The 19561-nt window shown below is 40.5% G+C and overlaps 1 protein-coding gene across 4 annotated transcripts in view; it reads left to right on the forward strand.

Moving 5' to 3' along the window:
• NFATC1 (nuclear factor of activated T cells 1) overlaps positions 1–19561 on the forward strand; it is a 115548-nt gene that overhangs the window by 75160 nt on the left and 20827 nt on the right. For 2 of the 4 annotated variants that reach the window (XM_072328315.1, XM_072328316.1), the window contains exon 9: positions 8816–9502. In XM_072328315.1, the coding sequence (XP_072184416.1) occupies positions 8816–9502 (687 nt within the window). The remainder of the gene's footprint in view (positions 1–8815; positions 9503–19561) is intronic. The other 2 variants (XM_072328317.1, XM_072328318.1) reach the window with 2 other exon arrangements.

Here is a 19561-nt window from a genome sequence, read left to right on the forward strand (position 1 = left end):
TTATTCTCCTCAAGTGGCTGATCATCATAATTAATCTAGCTCAGTGATTGATCCTAAAGGGGATATGGTCCACACTGTTGCTGTAGGTGACATACATGGGAAGGATGTGTTTTACCAGCAGTGAGAGGGACTGCATTACCCCTTGAAAACAAAGAGTATGTCACAGCCAAGGTGGCTGAGGTCAGCCAGGCCCAAACCACTCTCAATGAGGGCAAGAATGCAGCGCATGGGGCAAGAGTCAGTCCTCTGGCCAGGCAGCGCAGATGGTCTTTGGGAGGAAAGCTGAGCAGGACAGAGATCCTTTAAGCCCCTCACTGTGCACAGTGCTGCCACTGCCAGCTGGGTCTCCAAGTGCTGCAACAGCTGAGGGGAGGCCTGGAAGCACAGAAACATTCATAGTATACTGAGTGAATTTTGTGAGCCACTTAACCAGAATTTGGGCAGTCAGGATGCCCTGCTGCCGGTGTGTCCCCACAGTGCCTCCCACACAGATGCTGTGGGACAAGAGCTGTTGAAATGTCTGGCTGTGCCCCACTGCTGCCTTTGGGGAACTCTACCCACAGCCCCTGTCCTCCCTGCCTCATCTCCTTGTCAGGAGAGCAGAAGCAGCACTTGTGGTGTATCGTCATGCCATGTTGTCAACCTGAAAAGATTTCACTCCAGTGAATTTTAACATGCCTGACAGAAATGACATATGAATCTCCTGCCAGTGCAGTCAAGATGTGTACTGTAGAAGCTCTAGCTTAAGGTGTTCCATGAGGCCAGGTGTCATGCGGGAGGAACAATGGTAGGGCAGCCCATGTGGGCACAACATGGGAGAGCTGGAACTCCTATCAGCAGAAATGCTGTACATAGAAGCTCTGGTGTTAGTTTTCACTCGTTAATCTGAATAATCTTCACCCTGCATCAGAGAGGAATATTTGCCATAAAGAGTTACAATCTTAAGAAATCTTGAGAAATCTCATCTTGTATCTAAAAGAGAAATCCAATTCAGTCAGGCATCTGGATTAAAATCCTGACTTTCAAGCAGCATCCCAACAGCTTAAGCCATAGTATCTCAACTGCAGCAGTTTCATACAGGCAAGGAGACCACAGAGATTCAAGAACAGCAGTATGCTGCCTTTAAAAAAGAAGTAGCAAGTAAAGTTGTAACTTCTTTCACAGGTCTCACATTTTCTTTAAAGGAAGAAAAGATATTTTTACTTGATACCTCCTTTTCATCATTTCAGAGATTAATTAAAAAAAAAAATAGAAAAGGAATATTGCCTTCTAAGAATATTTCCCTCTTCTCTTTAAAGAAATCTAACACATTTCTTGTCTTTTGTGCTAATATATGAATCAATTGCCCTACACCTACCTTTCTCCCCTCCCACTTTGGTTTACAGTGTGTACACCAAGCAACCATGTAATATCTTCTGTTTCATAAATATGCATTGAACAGCCTAACAGTTTAACAGCTGTTGAAAAGCATTTAGTAATTGAGTTACCAGGAAAGCACTTTCTAATCAGATAATGGCACTGTCCACGGTTACAGGCAGACTTGGATGCACAAGGCTTGCATCTACCTGGATGTTATTACTGTACAAAACTGTACATATGCATTTGTTCACATAAAAATATATACATGTAAAACCAAAGAGGACAGGCAGATCTGTTAGACGTAGTTTTCCCAGTGAGCAGCAGAAAAGCTTGTCAGACTGCAGAGCCATGCTGGCTTCCTCCCTGCAGCTGACCAGTGAGTCTGAGAGCAGCACTGAGTGGCAAGGAACACAATGGGAGCAGCACTCCAGAGCAGCATCACCCCACACCTCACCCCTCTGTGCTCCCACAGCCTCCTGGCTTCTCTCACCAACCTGCCTGCTCTCTCCACTGCTGAGCCAGCTTGCCCTCCAACAGTGGGGCTAGTACTTGCATGTGGCAGGACTGGCTGGATGCACAGCACTGGTGCTGATCCGCTACACCCTGGCAATCCACATGGGTCCAGATGTTTTTTGGTGTAGGTCAGGGTAGCAGCGGGTGGTTGAGTGGGCATTGGGAGGTTGATCTGTGCTGTGTGCGAGCTCAGTGTTTCCCCTTGTGCCACTTGCTCACTGAAAAAGTGCATCTTTCTGTCAGGTAATGCAGAAGAAGATTAAATGAACAACACATGCTAAGAAAAGATTTCCTTCTCTTATTTTTCACAACATTCCCTGAAGATAATTTTATATACTTCCCTGTGTTGGGTATAATTATGTATATTTGTGCTTTTTGATGGTAAAGTTTTCAAAATCTTTAATTTGGCCTCATTGAAAACTCCATTTTGTCTAGGCAGAGACAGGCCAACCAACTCATGTATTTCAAGCAGGAATACCACTAGTGTGCCTTGGCCAATGCTCTTCTGGAGACACAAAACATGCTCCCACAGTAGCACAGAGATAGAATACCCAGGAGATCACCCATGAGACCTTCTATAGCTCTGTCCCTGCAACCACATGCAGGGAATGAGGCCACCATTGTGTGATGGATGTGTGATAATTCAGTGAAGGTCTGTGGGATGCTTTGTTAACAAACGATCAGGGAAGGGTGAGTGAATTCAGATACTTATGTAGATAAAACCTGCAAATGTGCACGTCCTGCCTACAGGTCCCTTTGTTTCTGACACACTGTGCTGTGGCTTTACTAACTAAAAATCAAAGGTCTGATACTAGCTTGACCTTTAAAAATCATTTTGGTTGAATTGGTGCCTAGGGAAATACATCCAGTTCACAGGAAGTACCTGCAAAGACACTCATAGAGGCTGTCCTAGAAGATGCCTGGGCCTGAATGCCCCGTCCTCTGTCACTGAGATTGCCAGGACTGCAAACAGATTGGCAGGCTTTGCTGGCTTACTGGTGCTCTGATGTTACTGAACAATAAGATTATAGTTTCTGAGGTTGCCAGCCCATTGCCTCTCTCCAGCACCAGCCCTCTCCAGAGTCAGAACATGAAGCTAGGTCCTCTCTCCACACAGGCCAATGTTGCTGCAACTGCCAGGATTTTGTCTTGCACAAATCCAGAGCATTTACGATGCACATGGAGATGTGCTTGCCTTCAGTCAGCCAGTAGCAGTGGAGCAGTAGAATTTGGGTTAACTGAAGCAGTGTCTTCTGAGGAAACATCTGCTTCTTGGTCAAGAGGATGTACTGCCTCCATCAAAACTGACTTACAAAGGAAGTTTGTAGAGGAAGAAATGGCAGTTCAGATCTCAGCTCGGTAGTGGAGGTTTGCACTGTCTAATTCCTTGGTGCTCTTTGGAAGTCTTGTCCCAGATACTTAGCAATTATGAGATATTTATTCCAGAATTTGAAGAAATGCATGTGTGGACATGATAAAAGTAGTGTTCTGATTTTCGTATGCTCACTAAAATCCTTACCTTCAGAGATAATCACAGTCTGCAGCATGAGAAGTGACTATTCTGTTTGATAGGTTCAAGCAGACTGCAGGCAAAACAACTGGGCTATAGTGCCATAAATGCCTGCATTGATAATACTACATAGAAATGGGAATTCATTAGTTTAATGTTAATTAGGACAAACATCTATTTAATTTATATGCTTATATTTTCTCAGTTCACATATTTTAATAGCACTCCCCAAAAAATTTAAAAACCCATCTGGACTGCCAAAGTGTAAAGGCAAACGGGCTTGTTAGAATTGTCAAAAATATATGTAATTTATATTCAAGCGATTTCTGACTCCCTTTACTGAATGTCCATGATTTATTATTTTTCTTCAAGGCTTGATATATTAACATTTTACCTGCTAGAAAAGCCTTTCATTTAAACACGGGCTTGTAGTACTGGATGAAATATTTCTCTCACATTCAGACCCAAACAGAGGGCCATTGTCTTCAGCTCGGTGCCCCGGTATGATGTCATAACCCTGGTCTCTCTGAGTAAGAATTGGAGGTAGCTTTGATTTATAGCCCGGTCTGCTGCCAACATGCGGTTCTTAGAACTTCATATTAAATTAGATGACATAATGACACAAGTTCGGAGCCTAAGAAGGCATTATTGAACCATTTAAAACCAATTAGCGCAGATTAAGTCGCTTATGAGACTAATTTAGAACTTTGAGCTCTGTCTTATTTTAATATTCAAAATTGAGGAAAATTTAAAATCATCTGTCATCTGACCTTATGCATTATGAAGTAAGAAGCATTTCAAAATTAACCATAGCAGCCAAGTTTACACACATTTTTCCTGTTTATAGCAAGGGCCTGATTCTTCAGTAGGGTCTCTGAAATGAATGACATTCTTTTGAGTATGAGTTTGTGTAGAAACTGTGCATTGTCTTTCTGTTTACAGTTTCAAGAATTCTGACATCATTGCTGAAATTTATTATTGGCAAATCTCAGGCCCGTTCAGTCACAATTCTTCATTCTAGTCAGCTGAGAGTCTGCAAAACTGGGTGTTATCTCTGCACCACAGCATAGCTTTAAGACAGAAAGCTTATGGTCATTTGTTATGGCTCTACTGAATTTAAGACACAGTTGAGTTTCTTCTAAAAGTGCTCGCAGATTCTGAACAGTTGTGGGGCTCTTCAGTTAAGTGCCAGGCCAGGCCTGCCATGTGACTAGCAGCGGCTCTTTGAGCTGACAGGATCTTACCAAGTCATTTAAGATGATGACTAATTTGAAGTCTTTGAGCTATAAGTTAGTCAGGCTACTACTGTTCTCTGTTAAATTAATTCTGAGAAAATAAATGGTGCTCTTTGTATCACATCACATCTCCCTGAATGGAGTACCCGCTTCAGCAGGTGAGTGACAGTGCAAATGGATGTGCTTTATGGCACTTAGTGTACTGTACTTCCAAAGGGATGTGTTTGAGAATGAAAACACTTCTAGCTCAGATCTGTAAAGATATGCAGTCAATCAAACATGAGTCAGTAGGAAAGTGGTAATGCTAATCCAATAATGGCTATAATTGTTCGCGACTACTTAGAAGGAATCCACCTAGTACCACCTAAAGGAAGGTGCTGTGATAGCTCAGGTGGACTTGTAAGGGCTGTATCCACAGCTGTTCCAACTATTCACCCCAGCTAAGGTTCTCAGTCTCCACAAAGGGAGCGAGGCAGGGAGCAGTGGCATTTCTGTTGCCTGCAAGTTAAGCAGTCATTATTCATGTGAAATACTGTAGCTAAAGTCTGCTGAGAAGGGAAAATGCTAGGATCTTACATTTCTGCTGACATACTCAGCTATGAATGTTTGATTCCAGTGATTGGAAGTATCATTTAGTAATGGTTTCTACAGGAAAAAAAAGGCAGAGCCTTCTTTTGGTAACTAGTACCTCATAAAGACGTTTACTCTCTTCTGAAGTGTAGTGAGTGGTTGCTGTCCCAAGTTGGTATGATCCCTACCTTCACTCTTCAGTGTTACATATCTACAAAAACTTCAAAGCAATGAAAAGCCAGATACAAACCCGTTTGTCATTTCAGAATTAATACTTTCATTGTTGTTGTTTTTCAGTGCAGTACTTATTCTAGCAAAAGAAACCTATTTTGAAAAAACACACACACAAAAAAAAAAAAAGGTAATGGAGACAGCTTGACTGAGTTTGTTCAGACTGCTCTAAGCCTAGGTGCAGGCACTATCAGTTCATTTACAGACACTTATTTCAAGTTATGTGAAATAACTGAGTTCAAGATTAACAGTTCAGAGCAATACAAGAGAACAAGGTAAACAGATGTCAAATGGAATATATCCCTCTTCTTTTCCCCCTTACTACCAAAGTACTGTCAGAGACCAATCTATTGTGACTTACTGTGGCCGGTGCCTGCAATTAATGCCAGTGTCTGTTTTGCCTCTGAATTTACAGAACTTACTTTTTGGTTACTGTCACTACCTTCAAGAGTTCAGAGACTAATAGGTCTGGAATATCCCCTGTTGCACACTGGTCCATTGCCTAGTGCAGAGTAGAACTGACCAGGTGTGGACTATTGCTTGTGGCAGCTGTATTTCAGAGTAGTGAGATAAGAAAAGTGAATGTACTGATTTTTAATGTTCGCAATCATTAATTTGACTCCGTGGCACTGGTATCAAAATATCAAAAGTGTAGTGACAAAAAGTGTCTGGTGATCCATGTAACAGGGATGTGCTGTGAAGAGCTACAACAAAAACCAGCCTGAGATCAGGAACCATAAAGCCTCCTCCCTTCAGCCCTGTGTGCCACCAGAACTGTAATCCTTCCCTGGGTTATAACAAGTCAGACAGCAGCAGGGTTTATTGCAGTTGAATTGCCAGTGGTTGAGCTCGGAATTATTTAGCACAGGTGTTTCTATAACAGTGATATATTGGGAAAATTCAGTGTTCAACAACCATCATATTTCCAGCTGTGCTGTGGTTAGTGCTAGTACAGTGAACCTAATATAAAACATATGAGAATATTTGCTAGCTCAGGAACTTGTTAAAGGTATTTTCTTACAATATCTCTGCTGCTATATTTATCTAGGTGTGTTTCTTTGGTCTTGCATTTTCATAAAGGGTGTGATACTGGTTTTATAAAGCTGTCTCCAAACCTGGATTCTGCTTCTCTGTAACCAAGTGTATTAGTAGTGGTGCTAGCCAGTGTATACAGCACATAAGTAGATGAAAATAAGATTATGAGGAATCCAATGACATTCCGTTATCCTTAGCACATTCATCTTATGTAGCACCCTCGTATTTGTTACATATATAGACATGTTTTTACTTGGGGTGATAGAAATCTTGAAACAAGTGTTGCAAGCATCTATATATAAAAGAACATAAAAGGACGAAAGTTAACAAGAGCCTGGGGGGCTGTAAAACAAGGGTAGTGAACTGCATCCACTAGCAGCAAAATTTGTGAGCATTAGAAAAGATTTTTTAGGTACACATGCTCACACATACATTTTTATGGGTTCAAAAGACTAATACACAAACACAGAAACAAATGATCGGAGAATATAAGGGCAGCTCTGAAAATAATGCCTCCTATTTTATTAGGTCAGCTCACGATGTCAGAGGTGGATTTGGCAGTACAGCAGCAGAGGGTGAACCTTCATGTCAGTACTCCATTATATTTGTTGCCATGTGACAGATGGCAGCAGAGGGTCAGTATGACAGAATGGCATTTAACCTGGAAGTACACATGAAGCAAAGGTGTGTCACTGAATTCCTCCATGAGGAAAAAAATGCACCCTTTGATGTTCATCAGTGCTTGCTGTATGTTTATAGAGGCCAAAAAATATGTGAACACAGTGAGGTGGGGGGTGATGCATTTCAGCAGTGGTGACAGCAACAGTGGGTCATCTCTCAGATTTTTATGAGCACAGAATGCAGGATCTTGTGAAAAATTAGTGAAAAAGTACAGCTAGTACTAGTGAAAAAGTACAGATAATGTGGTGGCAACTGTTTAAAAAGCATTTTGTAGCTGTGAATTTGCTTTATCAAATATTACTGTTGTGCTTTTTGTACCTGTTGTAGTTTCCATGGAAATAAATAGGAGGCATTACTTTCAGAGTGACCTGCAGACAAGGATGTTAGTGAAAACATGCATATAAAGACACAGAAACACTCATGACAAGCATGTTCTCTGAGCTGAGCTGTGCAAATGTTTCATTAATAACTGTGCTAAAACAAGTTTGTTATCCTTAGTATTCTACCATGGCATCACCATACGTTTCCAATGGTGCATTCAAGCTGTAGCTGTTCCATGGATCTCTTTTGGGAAGTAAGATTAAATGCTGTGAGGCATACACAGTCAGTTGTTGTATGCCTAATAGTTTCATCTGACTGGAAGAAATGTGTTTACACACTGAATTGGTCCTATTGCTTATAATTTTCCTGACAGAGAAAGTAGGCATCTTTTACCTATGAACTGCTTATGTTATGGGAGGACCAGGGAATGCACCTCTCCGATTTGAGAGAGATAGCTTATGTGTAAAAGGCACATTGATTTAAGGAAAATCTTTCTCTGACTTGAGAAATCAGCTCTGCATTTTTTCATGACTGGATTGATACTCACTGAGTCATATTGTCCATGAGCAGGTACCATTTCAAGACATGGTTTAACAGCTCAATTAGGACCTCTTTTGAGACAGCACATAGGGCAAGGAGAGATGTCGAACAGGAATCAGTATTTCTTAGCATCCAGAGACTGAGTTAACACCTTTTAGGAGCCGGCATTAGGGACTTGTATCTAACTTAGAATCAAAAAAAGTAAAGTTGGATGTGACTTCTTGCGTATTTTATACTCATTTGTTGTTTAGCAAGATTGCATACAATCATGTAAAAACTAAACAAATCAAACTCTACTCTTTCAAAAATATCTTCGTAATTGATTTATTTATTTTTTGTATGTAGTACTTTGTCTTTTATCTTTGCAGTTCTGTTTTTGCTAATCTCCGAAGCTCCATTTCTACTTATTAAGCACCAGTTTACCAAATGGGCAGACATTTATCAAATGGGCCATCAGTAGCCGTAGAAATGCAGTAGTATGTCCAAGTTAAAATTCTTGCTTTGATTACTACAAATACATGGAGCCCTTGGGTCCAAAGCTTCCACTGAAGCACAGCTATTTGCAAATAGATTTTTATAGCACATTAGTGCTGGAGGAGAGTCCAAAGAAAATAGTCCTTTTCAATATTAGAACCAGCTGTGACTTTCTTCTGCTGATGACTCATTCATTTTTTTTTTATAGGGTGGGAGAACTAGGCAAAAGACACACAGAGTCTTATTCAAGACGTTGTTTGTTTTGCAAAGGGTATCCTAGCCACAAGCCAACTTGATCATACCAATATGCAGCTCATGTTTATTTAAAACTTTTTTCTTTTAACAGTTCCAATTATAAAAACAGAACCCACAGATGACTATGAGCCTGCTCAAACCTGTGGACCAATGAACCAAGGCTTAAGCCCTCTCTCTAAACCATACTACAACCAGCAGATAATGATGCCCCCTGATCCTGGTTCGTGCCTCATGGCTGGCTTCGCCTCCTGTCAGCAGAGGAACACGGTGATGTCACCCTCTCCCAACGCAAGCCCCAAGCTGCACGACCTTTCATCCTCTCCTTACAAGTGCATCCCCAACCCAGGCCACAGTCACCTCGGACTTCAGCAGCCCACTGGAGGTGTCCCCACCATACAGGAAGTGCCAAGGTCTATAGTTGTGCACCCAAGCTCCCCTGAGCAATCATCTCACATCATGCTGCAGCCGCAGGTGAGTCAACATCTGAGCAGTAGCTGTCCCCTTGGTTATCAACAAACACTCTATCCCAACAGTCCCTCTTCTCCAGTTCCATCTGTTACCCAAGAGCCAACCTATTTGCAGTCCTGCAGTCCAACTCACTCATCCATAATGGGTCAACAGCAGCAGCAACTGCCGAAGGTTCACAGAAATGAATCTCCAACAACCCAACCACTGTCATTGCCAGAGTTGCATGAGGAAAGTAATCATAATTTGGCCCCTATTCCTGTAACGATCAAGCGAGAACCTGAGGAATTGGACCAGATGTACCTGGATGATGGTAAGTCTTCCACAGTGTAGAGGTTTGCACTCAACCATGTAGCTATATCAGTGAGTTCCCTTAACTTCCTCCTCCTTTTGAATTCGAGTGGAAAAAAAAAGTATAATTAACAGCTTGGTGGAATTATTCTGAGTTTTGCTCGGTTTGTTTCTATATGAAAAATGGTTCTCAATTTCACTTGCAATGATGAAACCATGTTATCTAAGCCTTTAATGCTATCAGTTACCATAAAGCTAGGTGCATGACCAACAGCTACACTGCAATAATCTTAACTGTATGGTCTTGGCTTATGCCTATGTCAGTGACTCATGAAACTGTAGTGAAAACATATTTAACATTGTTCTGTCCATAATGAAGCAAAATTTCTTATACACAAAGCTTCTCACTGGAACTAAATGATAAACTGCTCTCCTTCAGTTGAGAAAATTTAAATTAAAAATAGTGACAGATCTTTCAGCGTAACTTTTCAGTCTGGTGGCATTCTTACTTAGGGCTTGTTGCTGCTTTTCTCTTCTTTTTTTCTTTTCTTTCTTTTTTCTTTTTTTTTTTTTTTTGTAAGATTTTCTATGCATACATATTGTACATGCACCACTGAAATATTAAAATGCTGCGATGAACTTGTCAGACTCCAGCTTCTGAAGATTTATTAGCTGAGCATAATAAAAGGGGTAATCTGGAATTTGATTATGTGACCTCACTGAACTGTGATTTAGCACATGCTGCTAAGTATCCCAGTAGTATTCTGAACCTTCAACTCAGTGTAGTACGTGAGTTCCCTTCCAATAGCCATATCACTTTATATAACATACCATACCATGCTATTTGAAATGGCTGCATTGAAACCAATTAGTGCCAAGGAACCTCTGAATGCGACTGTCTTTCAGGGAGAATTTAAAGACAGTTCATTGCAAAAAAACAAAAAACAAAACAAAACAAAACAACAACAATTTTTATGTTACTCAGCATGATACTTAATGAATTAGGATTATAAATGAATGTTTTGGAGCTTTAGGAGCAGTCTTCTGATTTTATCTCTGGGAAAATCATTTTTCACAACAGAAGTTGTTATTGATTACATGATAGACAGTTCCGAGGAATTTCCCTAATTAGGCGTTCAGTTTGCTAAAGTTTTGCACAACACATCATTTGAGACAATGTTATCTTTGTGTACTGTACATTTTTCCCCACATATCTGCACTGCGAGGAGTAAAATGTTCAACAAACCAAACAAGAAATGTACACAAACCAGAACAAAAAATCATGCCCAGATTTTGGTTTTGAGAGAAATGAAGTTATTTGTATAGCTCGTCTTTAGCTGTCTCTCTAGAAAAGCACAAAGAATGGATAGTCTTTCCGCCTTACTTCTCCAAAATTCAGCAGGCACTTCTGTTATAGTGTTACCAAACTCACCTTTGCCTCATCTGTGCTGAAGGAACTGGACTGCAGCTCTAAGGGATATACTTCCCTTTGGCATCCATCAACCTATCAAAATCATTCCATGACTTAACCACAAGAACTATAAGTCAAGAAGATAATGTGTAGATGTAACAGGGCAACAATATATAATAGAAGAAAAATAATGTATGTAATTTCAAAAAATTAAGCAATAGCAGTTTGCTTTATGGGTAATCAGAAATGTAACTAGAGGAGCTACCTTATCTGTGACTAAATTGATGTTTAGGTCTATTGCAGGCTAGTGCAGCCTAGTCCACATGAGCTTACTGTTACCTATCTATGCCGTATCTCACTGCCTGAAGAAAAGACCATCCACTCTGTGCCTTGCCTTTGATGATGCTGTAAAACGCGTACTACTGTCTTCTTGTTCATCTTTATATTGGGTCTGAGAAAGGAACTGTGCAGCAGAGGAGCTGGAGTTTGGAACCACTTCCTGTGGGACACGTACTGGCTATGACACTGACATACCTCAGACACAGCATAGAAGAAAAAAACTGCATGTCAGGCTCAAAGCTAATTTACATTTATGCATTCATGGAGGCAACCTTAGTACAACCTGTGCAGATAATGTTTTCACGTTGCAATTAATCTGATTAACTTATAGGTTCTCTATGGAAAGGGTTGCACCAGTCCATCTTAGCTCTTGCTGCTTCCTTTGAGTAATATCAATTAATTATGTAGCAGCAGAACAGGCTAATAGAAAATTATCTTGACGAGAATAGCAAAATCTGCAGTTTTCCATTGGATCACCTCATGGAACTGCATTTGGCGGGTTCAGCCCATCAGATGTGCAGGAAGCCTTTTACAGTGGGGCCACACTGGGTGGCAAGCAGCCCACCCATAGTCTAGAGTGTGCAAGACTTGCAGCCATATCTGATGTCATTTAATCTTCTCCAGCAAATATCTAATCAGCTCATCCTGTCTCAGCAAAAAAAAAAACATATCATTCTCACCGCCTACTTATGAAAGGCTGATGTCTTGCTTTCTGACACAATCTCAAAGGACAATTTGGCCACTGTGGGGACTGCCTCTAAACTTATGTGATTGCGGTTGGTGTCCCAGTTGGTGATGTTCAGTGAGATATGTACCCCATGTGTGCAGTGCCTTTGTCTCATTCAGACCTCTGGTACTAATTGTGGAATAAGGCACTGTCCAGAGGGAGAATGGATTTTACATGAGCTTGATTTTTTTTTTAAAGCATCACCATTGTTTATCATAAAATTGCATCCATCTTTAAATTATAATCTAAATTACTTTTTTTTTTTAATATATTTCTACCTGATGTCAGTATTAGAGCACGAGAGATGTCAGATGTACTTCACTTTTTTCCTTCCATATTACTCTAAATATATCAATTCTTTCCCACATCCTCAAGGTAGATTAAAAGTATGCAGTGTTGAGGTGGTACTAAAAACTAAATTCACAGAGCTTAATTTCATAAATAAATGAATATTCATAGTGTCTTGTAACTACTTAATACCTCCAGTTTTACCTGAAAGTACTTACGAAAAGTGTGAGATACAAACATCTAATGTACTTATGGGACTACTGGACAAATGTAATATGAAACTGGCTATGCCAGATGATACTAGGGAAGGTTTTGTTGCTCATTTTCCTAGAAAATAATAATAATAATAATAAATCTGGAGAGGTTTAATTTATGTAACTAATATATATGTAGCAATTTTGGATCAGGTATAAACAGAAATTTTTTGGTTTCAGTTTATGGGATCAAAGCAATACTCATTCTTTGTGGTCTGGAGTAACTCCAAATATAGACCATCTATACTGGATTGTAGAGGTGGAAAAAAACAGTCAGCGAGTATATATAATATATATCCTGTACATTACATTTCTCTGCTTCTGTAATGGTGGGCAGCTGAGCTGATATAAAGGGAGCACCCAAAGAGATTTCCATTTTGGCAAGTAAACCTTGGTCCTGGCAATCTTGTTTTAAATCAAAATCTACAGTAGCCACCTGGGTTACTCATTAAATGTGCTGTCCATTTCAATATGTGCATATATGATTCAAAATGTATAACATATTTCAAACTCACCCCATAAAGTGATACCTGATATATTATGGCTATGCTCTTGATATTGAAAACTATCTGGCTTGTATACCAGCACTCATTTCAAATAATTATGAGTTCAACCTCCAAACAAAGATTATGGCTGACTCCTGCTGCTGCTTTCCTAGCATGATTTGATGTGCTGTTTAAAAGCATGGTCTGATGAAGCAGCTGAAATGTGACATCTATGCTTCATACTGTTCCTCTTCTCGTTCTTTGCAATAGAAGAGATGGCGTCTGCTGTCCTCCTTGCCAGTTCTTACAGCAGTCCACAGCACACTGTGACACCATGACAGACCACTCCAGTGCTAACACTGTCTCCATGTGCCTATGCTGTCCTTGCTCTAGACAGCAAAGATTACACAATTTTCCCCTTTCAGATCTAACATGGGAATTGTGCTGGGTGATAGGGTGATGGAACCCATGGAAAATCCTTAGGCAGGCAAACAGGAAGTCTGATTTGTCTACTTGAAGGATAGCTTCAATACAGATACATGTAGATAATTTCTTTTAAGAGTAAACAATATCTGGGGAGGATCAGTCAGTCTGAAGTGCTGTACAGCCTTTGGAGGAATAAAGCAGAATTAACATTGCCAAAAGAGAGAGCCAGTTTGGGGAAAGTGTGAGCTGATGAGAACTCTCCCTAGTCCCTCGAACCAATCATCTCACGGGGATGTGAAAATTATCCTTAATTTATATCACAATTTTGAGTAGCTCCTCACTCTCTAGCCCTCAAACAGGGAGCCGGGTCAAAAGCTATGACAGTCTGTTTTTGAAATAATCCTACTTCTTTTATGTTGTCTGGAGAAACTCAAATAATTTTTCCAAATTTTGATTGCTCTTCTTAGTGGTTGAAGAAATTTCAAGCCAAAAGTGGTGAAGTTATATTCACACAGCATTCAGGATGTTCAGGCATTTGGGGACCAGTCAGGCTCACAACAGGGGATGCTAAAGGTGACTTGAAATCATCTACCTTATCCCCATTTCCCTTTCCTGGATCTAGTGTAGTCTGGGTGTAACGCAGAATCCACAATCTTTTTATTTCACCAGGATGGAGAGTTCAATTAGGTATGCTAATGCCAAGAAACATTTTTTAGGTTGTAACTGGCACTCCCAAACGCTATGGCATTTTTACCTGCAGCAGAATGATACTCAATTGTGAAATTATTTCCTGCCATTAGAAACATCAAAGAAATTAGTTTTCATTACAGATGAAAATGAAGCTTTTTCTAAAAAGCTAGTGGGAAACACATTAGTACCAACAGGAAAAAGGTGTATTATTTATGTTCTCGGCAGATATCAAGGTACGTGCTTTGATCTCAACTTGCTATATGAACGCACAGAACTTTACAAAAGCAGTTTTTAATGAAAAGTGTGACAGCACCCTGGAGGATTTGAATTATGAAGCTGAAGAAGGCCTTCAACTTCTTCCCATTTTTGGGATGAAGTCCCAGCCATTTGAAGGCAGCAGCAAGCTACCACTGACTGAAATGGAACCATTATGCCCTCAGTTTAAAAAACTGTTCCCAAGTCCTATGTAGATGCTAGATCTGGAATAACAATATCTGAAAGACAGATCACTTGTCTGAAGTTTTGTATATTAAGTCAGCCTCCTCCACACTACACAGACACATTCATAAAAGTCTCTGTCGTGATCTTCACTTGATCCGAACTATAAATCTTTATGTAGATAGATGAATATACATAAACCATAAATGAAGATATCTGATGTTTATATACACGGCTAACAGAAATTATCAAAACCATATCATCATCTTTCTTAAAACAAGGAGGCTTTTGTTCTTGTGATTGTCTTTGCACAGCTGTGAGTTTTATAGTGCCGTGCCAATGAATGCACTCATTGCAACTTTTATTTTACTCTGAAAAGGTAAATTGGGAGCATTAAGCCCCCAATAAGTACGTAAAAGTGGCAAAACCACAGGTAAAGTGTTACTGAAAGCTGCAGCCCTGCCAGTCATTTCATTTTAAACATGACTCTTTTAAAAATAACTTTTGCAGTAAAAGCTGTAACTCCTGGACGTAATATGAGCTATTGCTAATGTCATTCCCATGAATTGCTTACAGAGTGTTGAACTGTTAGATGTCTGACAAGTCCATATATCTCCTATGCTGTATATATGAATTTTTTTTTTGCCTCTAAACCATATGTTCTTTTTTTTTTTCTTTCTCTTATTATTCCTCTGTATTCTTCAAATGCACGTGGTTTGGTGATATAGTTTATTTGAACAGGAACTATAGCAGACAGAATTATTCTTTTGCTGAAATGTATCCTTTTTCATACATCTCAGCGTCACGATTAAAGTGATTGGCTCTTAAGGCATTAAGTTTAGTCTGCTGCTGCCTCAATTATGCTTTTGAAAACTCCTGAGTGCACTCTGTGATTTTCAGTAGTCCAGATGTCATTAGAGCAACATGCAGGTAGTCTGCAAAGTCCAGTAACACTGTCTACACTTCAGTCTGGCTTGTGTGAGCTTTTTCCTCCCTCCTTCTTGGCCTAAGAGTAGCAGTTCTGGGAAAAAACAAATAGCTGTCCTCATGGAAAGTTTTACTTAATCTGGCCTGGTGCCTGCCCCTAGACCCTCCTCACTTCTAATGATGATTGAAAGTGTACATGCTACTGTGATAAAACATGCTGAGTTGTTAACATTCAGGACTTCGGTTGTGCGTGATGAGTAAGGGAGGATTGAAGTAATTTGTTAGTGTCAGATCTCTGGTGGACTTGCAAGTCTGGATTTGAGGGGTGTCCTGTTACACAAAACCACACTCCTGGACTAGGGATGAAGTTTCGCTACTCTTAGCGAGTTTAAGTGAATTGAGTCTCCCTAGAGGCTCACCAAAAGAAAGTCCCCAAAGGACTAGGAGATCAGACTAGGTGTCATATCTTAATTCCCTCCAGTCCTGGGTGTACAGGTGTTCTCTTGAGTGGTTCTGACTGCCTCTTGTGCAATCTGCCAATGAATTTTTTCTTCTATCACCAGTGCTTAGATACCCAGGGAGGCCCTTGATTCTTGGGCTTTCAAGAAAGTATCTGTCTTCTTCAGGGAAGTCCTTGGTGCCTCTACCTTCATTCAGTGATCATACACACGTAAGGAGGCATGAAGTTGGGAACAGGAGGTTAAAGTGATGAGAAAGCTGTAGAAATCAGTACGCCATGCTTTCATTGTTTCGATATCCCAGAGTATTTTTAGTGCACAAAGCCCAGCCATCTTTGTTTGATGTGCATCTGCATGCACGCCTTCGTGTCAAGTGTTTCATGTTGTTAAATGTACAGGTCACAAAGCATTACACTGCCTCTGTTTAACTGGATGCCAGCTTCACACTTGTAGTCACAGTGCAATTAACTAGGGAAAAAACTGCCCCCAACTTCCATGTCTGTTTCATTATCCTATTTCAATCATAATGGCTGTTGGCATTGCTGTTTCAAATGGTAAAGGATTTGTGGGTTATTTTCTGTAAGTTTTCCTTGGCATTCAGCAGAGAAGAAGTTGCTGTATCTGAGCCTTTGTAACATTTACATCTGCTTTTAAGCCTGGAGGAGAGCCAAGGAAAATATGTGGCTTGCAGAAGCACAAGCTTCTTGAGAAAGCTTTGTTCCAATGCAATTCATTTTAGGAATATGTTGTTTGTTTGAAACATTTCTGCTGAGCTGTGCAGTGTTAGCTGGCCAGGTGTGGCTGTGTGGCTCATGGATGGCCTCTGTGCTCTTGTGTCCTGAATCCCTCCTGGCAAAACACTGCTGGGGAAGTTGCTTTACAAAATCCCTCTTCTACATGGAGAGTATTATAGAGACCTTTGCTGCAACTAGAAGACTTGGGCTGAAGCAACTCTCTTACTTAGCCCAGAAAACATATACGTGTCAGAGGAAGTGCTCTCATGAGCAAACTCACTGACTTCACGTACAGTGCTCTTGGCTGAGTGTTAGCAAGCTGTAATGTTGCTAGACTGCAGAGTGGCAGAGGGCCTGCCTCTGCTCCCACTTAAGTCAATAACACTGTTCCCTTTGGGTTTATTGGGAACAGGACCAGGCATATGGCTGGTAGTTAAAATGCATAATAGCTGCATTCATTGCAATCTGGTCACAGATAGACATGCAGAGAAGATTTTTCTAGGAGATTCACATGCAGCACAGTCATTTGCGCCATCTACATCTGCTGGACAACTGTGGGCTCATAGCTTGACCATCACTGTCAAGAATAGGCTGTTTGATAACCCAGCTCCTGATCTTTTCTCCCCTCTGAGGAGCTAGTGCTGATTGCAAGCAAGGAGGGAACATGCTTTCCACATGAGGCTTATCACTGGGCTGGGAGGAAGCTTATGAAAAAAAACAGACCCTCAAAATGTTCCCCTCCTCCTCCTCTGTAACTGAAAAGGCCTGTGAAGTCTAAATGGTAAAAATACTCAGAAACTATTGGTAAGTAAAAAATAAGGAAACTATGGACCTATTCCTTGTTAACCATCTTGGCTGGGTTTGTCTGCAAACCAGAAAGCTGGCCCAGCCCTGTTCTGCTGGCTTGGCTTGGTTGGTTGGCCTTCTTTTCGTACTTTCAAGCCTACTACAAGACAAGTATCAGGCAGTGAGATGGTCCTGAAAGTATATAAAAAATCCTGGACTGTATTGGCCCTAAGCACACGAACATATGCATTTGCATGGTCTTGGGAAGCAATTATACAGACCATATAAGTGTACAGTTAGTTAGCGGACTAAATTCTTTCATCTTTATGTAGTTCTGACTTGTGTTTCCAAGCATCATGTTTGTAGAAGAACATTCCTCTCATTTTGCCTTTGCCCAAATATTTTTTTTCTACTTAGTTTTAGCCTTCTGCATTCATATGGGAATGCAGAAGACAAGATTTATTCTTCGTGTCTTTGCTGTCCAGATTTTTCTTTCTGTGGGAGCTAAGGCTAAAGATTTATTCCATTTCATACCTGTTGTGATATCTTTGTGGATCCAGGATAGATATTGCAATAGTCATAACTAACCAATTTTGATACCCTGGGAGTAGCAGTCAGCTCTTTTTCTAGTGCTTCAGGGAAAATATGTATTACATTGCCATCTTGTGAAAAAACTCTTGTACAGACTACTTAAGAAGTGGGAAAAAAAGCCTTTTGGTGTCATGGGTGAAGCCTCCAAAAATGCAAAATATTTATTTAAACATTCATTTCTATCCTGTATATGCAAATCCATAAACAAACATGTAATGTGTGTGTGTGTGTACATATATATACATATGTGTGCACATATACGAGGGGCATCTCTGAAAGTAATGCCTCCTATTTTATTAGGTTGACCCAAGATGTCAGAGCCAGATGGTGGAGGTATAATAGTAGAGGCTGAACCTTCCTGCCATCATTCCATTACGATTTATTGCTGTGTGACAGACGACAGCAGAGGGGCAGTGTGACAAAGTGGCATCTGACATGGAAGCACGTGTGAAGCAAATATATGTCATTGAATTCCTCCATGGAAAAAACTGCACCCACGGACATTCATCAATGCCTGCTGAATGTTTATGGAGACCAAACAGAAGACATGAGCATAGTGAGACAGGAGTGGTGCATTTCGGCAGTGGTGACAGCTACAACAGGTCACCTCCTCAGGTGCAGGCTTTTTAGAAGTGCAGCATGCAGGCTCTGGTGAAAATGCATAGCTAATGGTGGTGACTGTGTTGAAAAAGTGTTTTGTAGGTGAACATTTGCTTTATCCAGTAGTGTTATTGTGCTTCCTATATCTGTTGTGCTTTCCATGGAAATAAATAAGAGAAATTATTTTTGGAGCAACCTACATACGTATGTAATGTAAGATGTAGTATGCTAATTATTTTGTCTATTTTAAGATGTGTTGTCTGAGAGTCCATGAGGGTCAGTTGAGAGAAACTTGAGCAGGTGTCTCTTAAGTAGGACTTCTTAGAAATGTGAGGTCAAGAGGAGAAGCCCACTCTGTGGGACGTCCATTGTGCTCAGTTTCTGAACTGAAATGCCCTTTGCAGCTCTGAAATCTGGCTCCATGCTGTTGCATGCTTCTGAGCTGCAGTTGTCACTGTTGATGAATGATTTTCAGACATTTAAGTGTTTGTTATGCAGCTATTCTTTTTGGAAAACTGAACCAACTGATCAAGATGAACTCCTCTCTCTTAGCTGGCTTTTTTCAAGTCCTAGCTGTGTTCCACCACATTCCAGGCTGTGCTTGGAACTCAGCTAGTTGCTTGAGGGCTTTCATCTCACTGCATCTGCATAAGCCTTAACTACTTGTCCAGGCAGCTTCCCCTTATAGTGGTATGTCTTTGGGTTAGTGGTATTCAGAGTCTCAAATGTGGTAAACAAAAGTACTAATGATGAACCAGCTGTGCTGAAGTTGAGGAATAAGGTTTTGGAAGGACACTGTAAAGTGAAATCATCTTTTGCAACAAAGGCAATATATACACATTGACGTGGGGAACACACACAAGAAAAGGGAAGCTTTCTCATGACTCTGTGAAATGGTTAGCACACATTTGAAAGTTACAGATGTAG

Source organism: Excalfactoria chinensis, chromosome 2 (genome assembly GCF_039878825.1).
Source record: "Excalfactoria chinensis isolate bCotChi1 chromosome 2, bCotChi1.hap2, whole genome shotgun sequence".
Classification (NCBI taxonomy): domain Eukaryota; kingdom Metazoa; phylum Chordata; class Aves; order Galliformes; family Phasianidae; genus Excalfactoria; species Excalfactoria chinensis.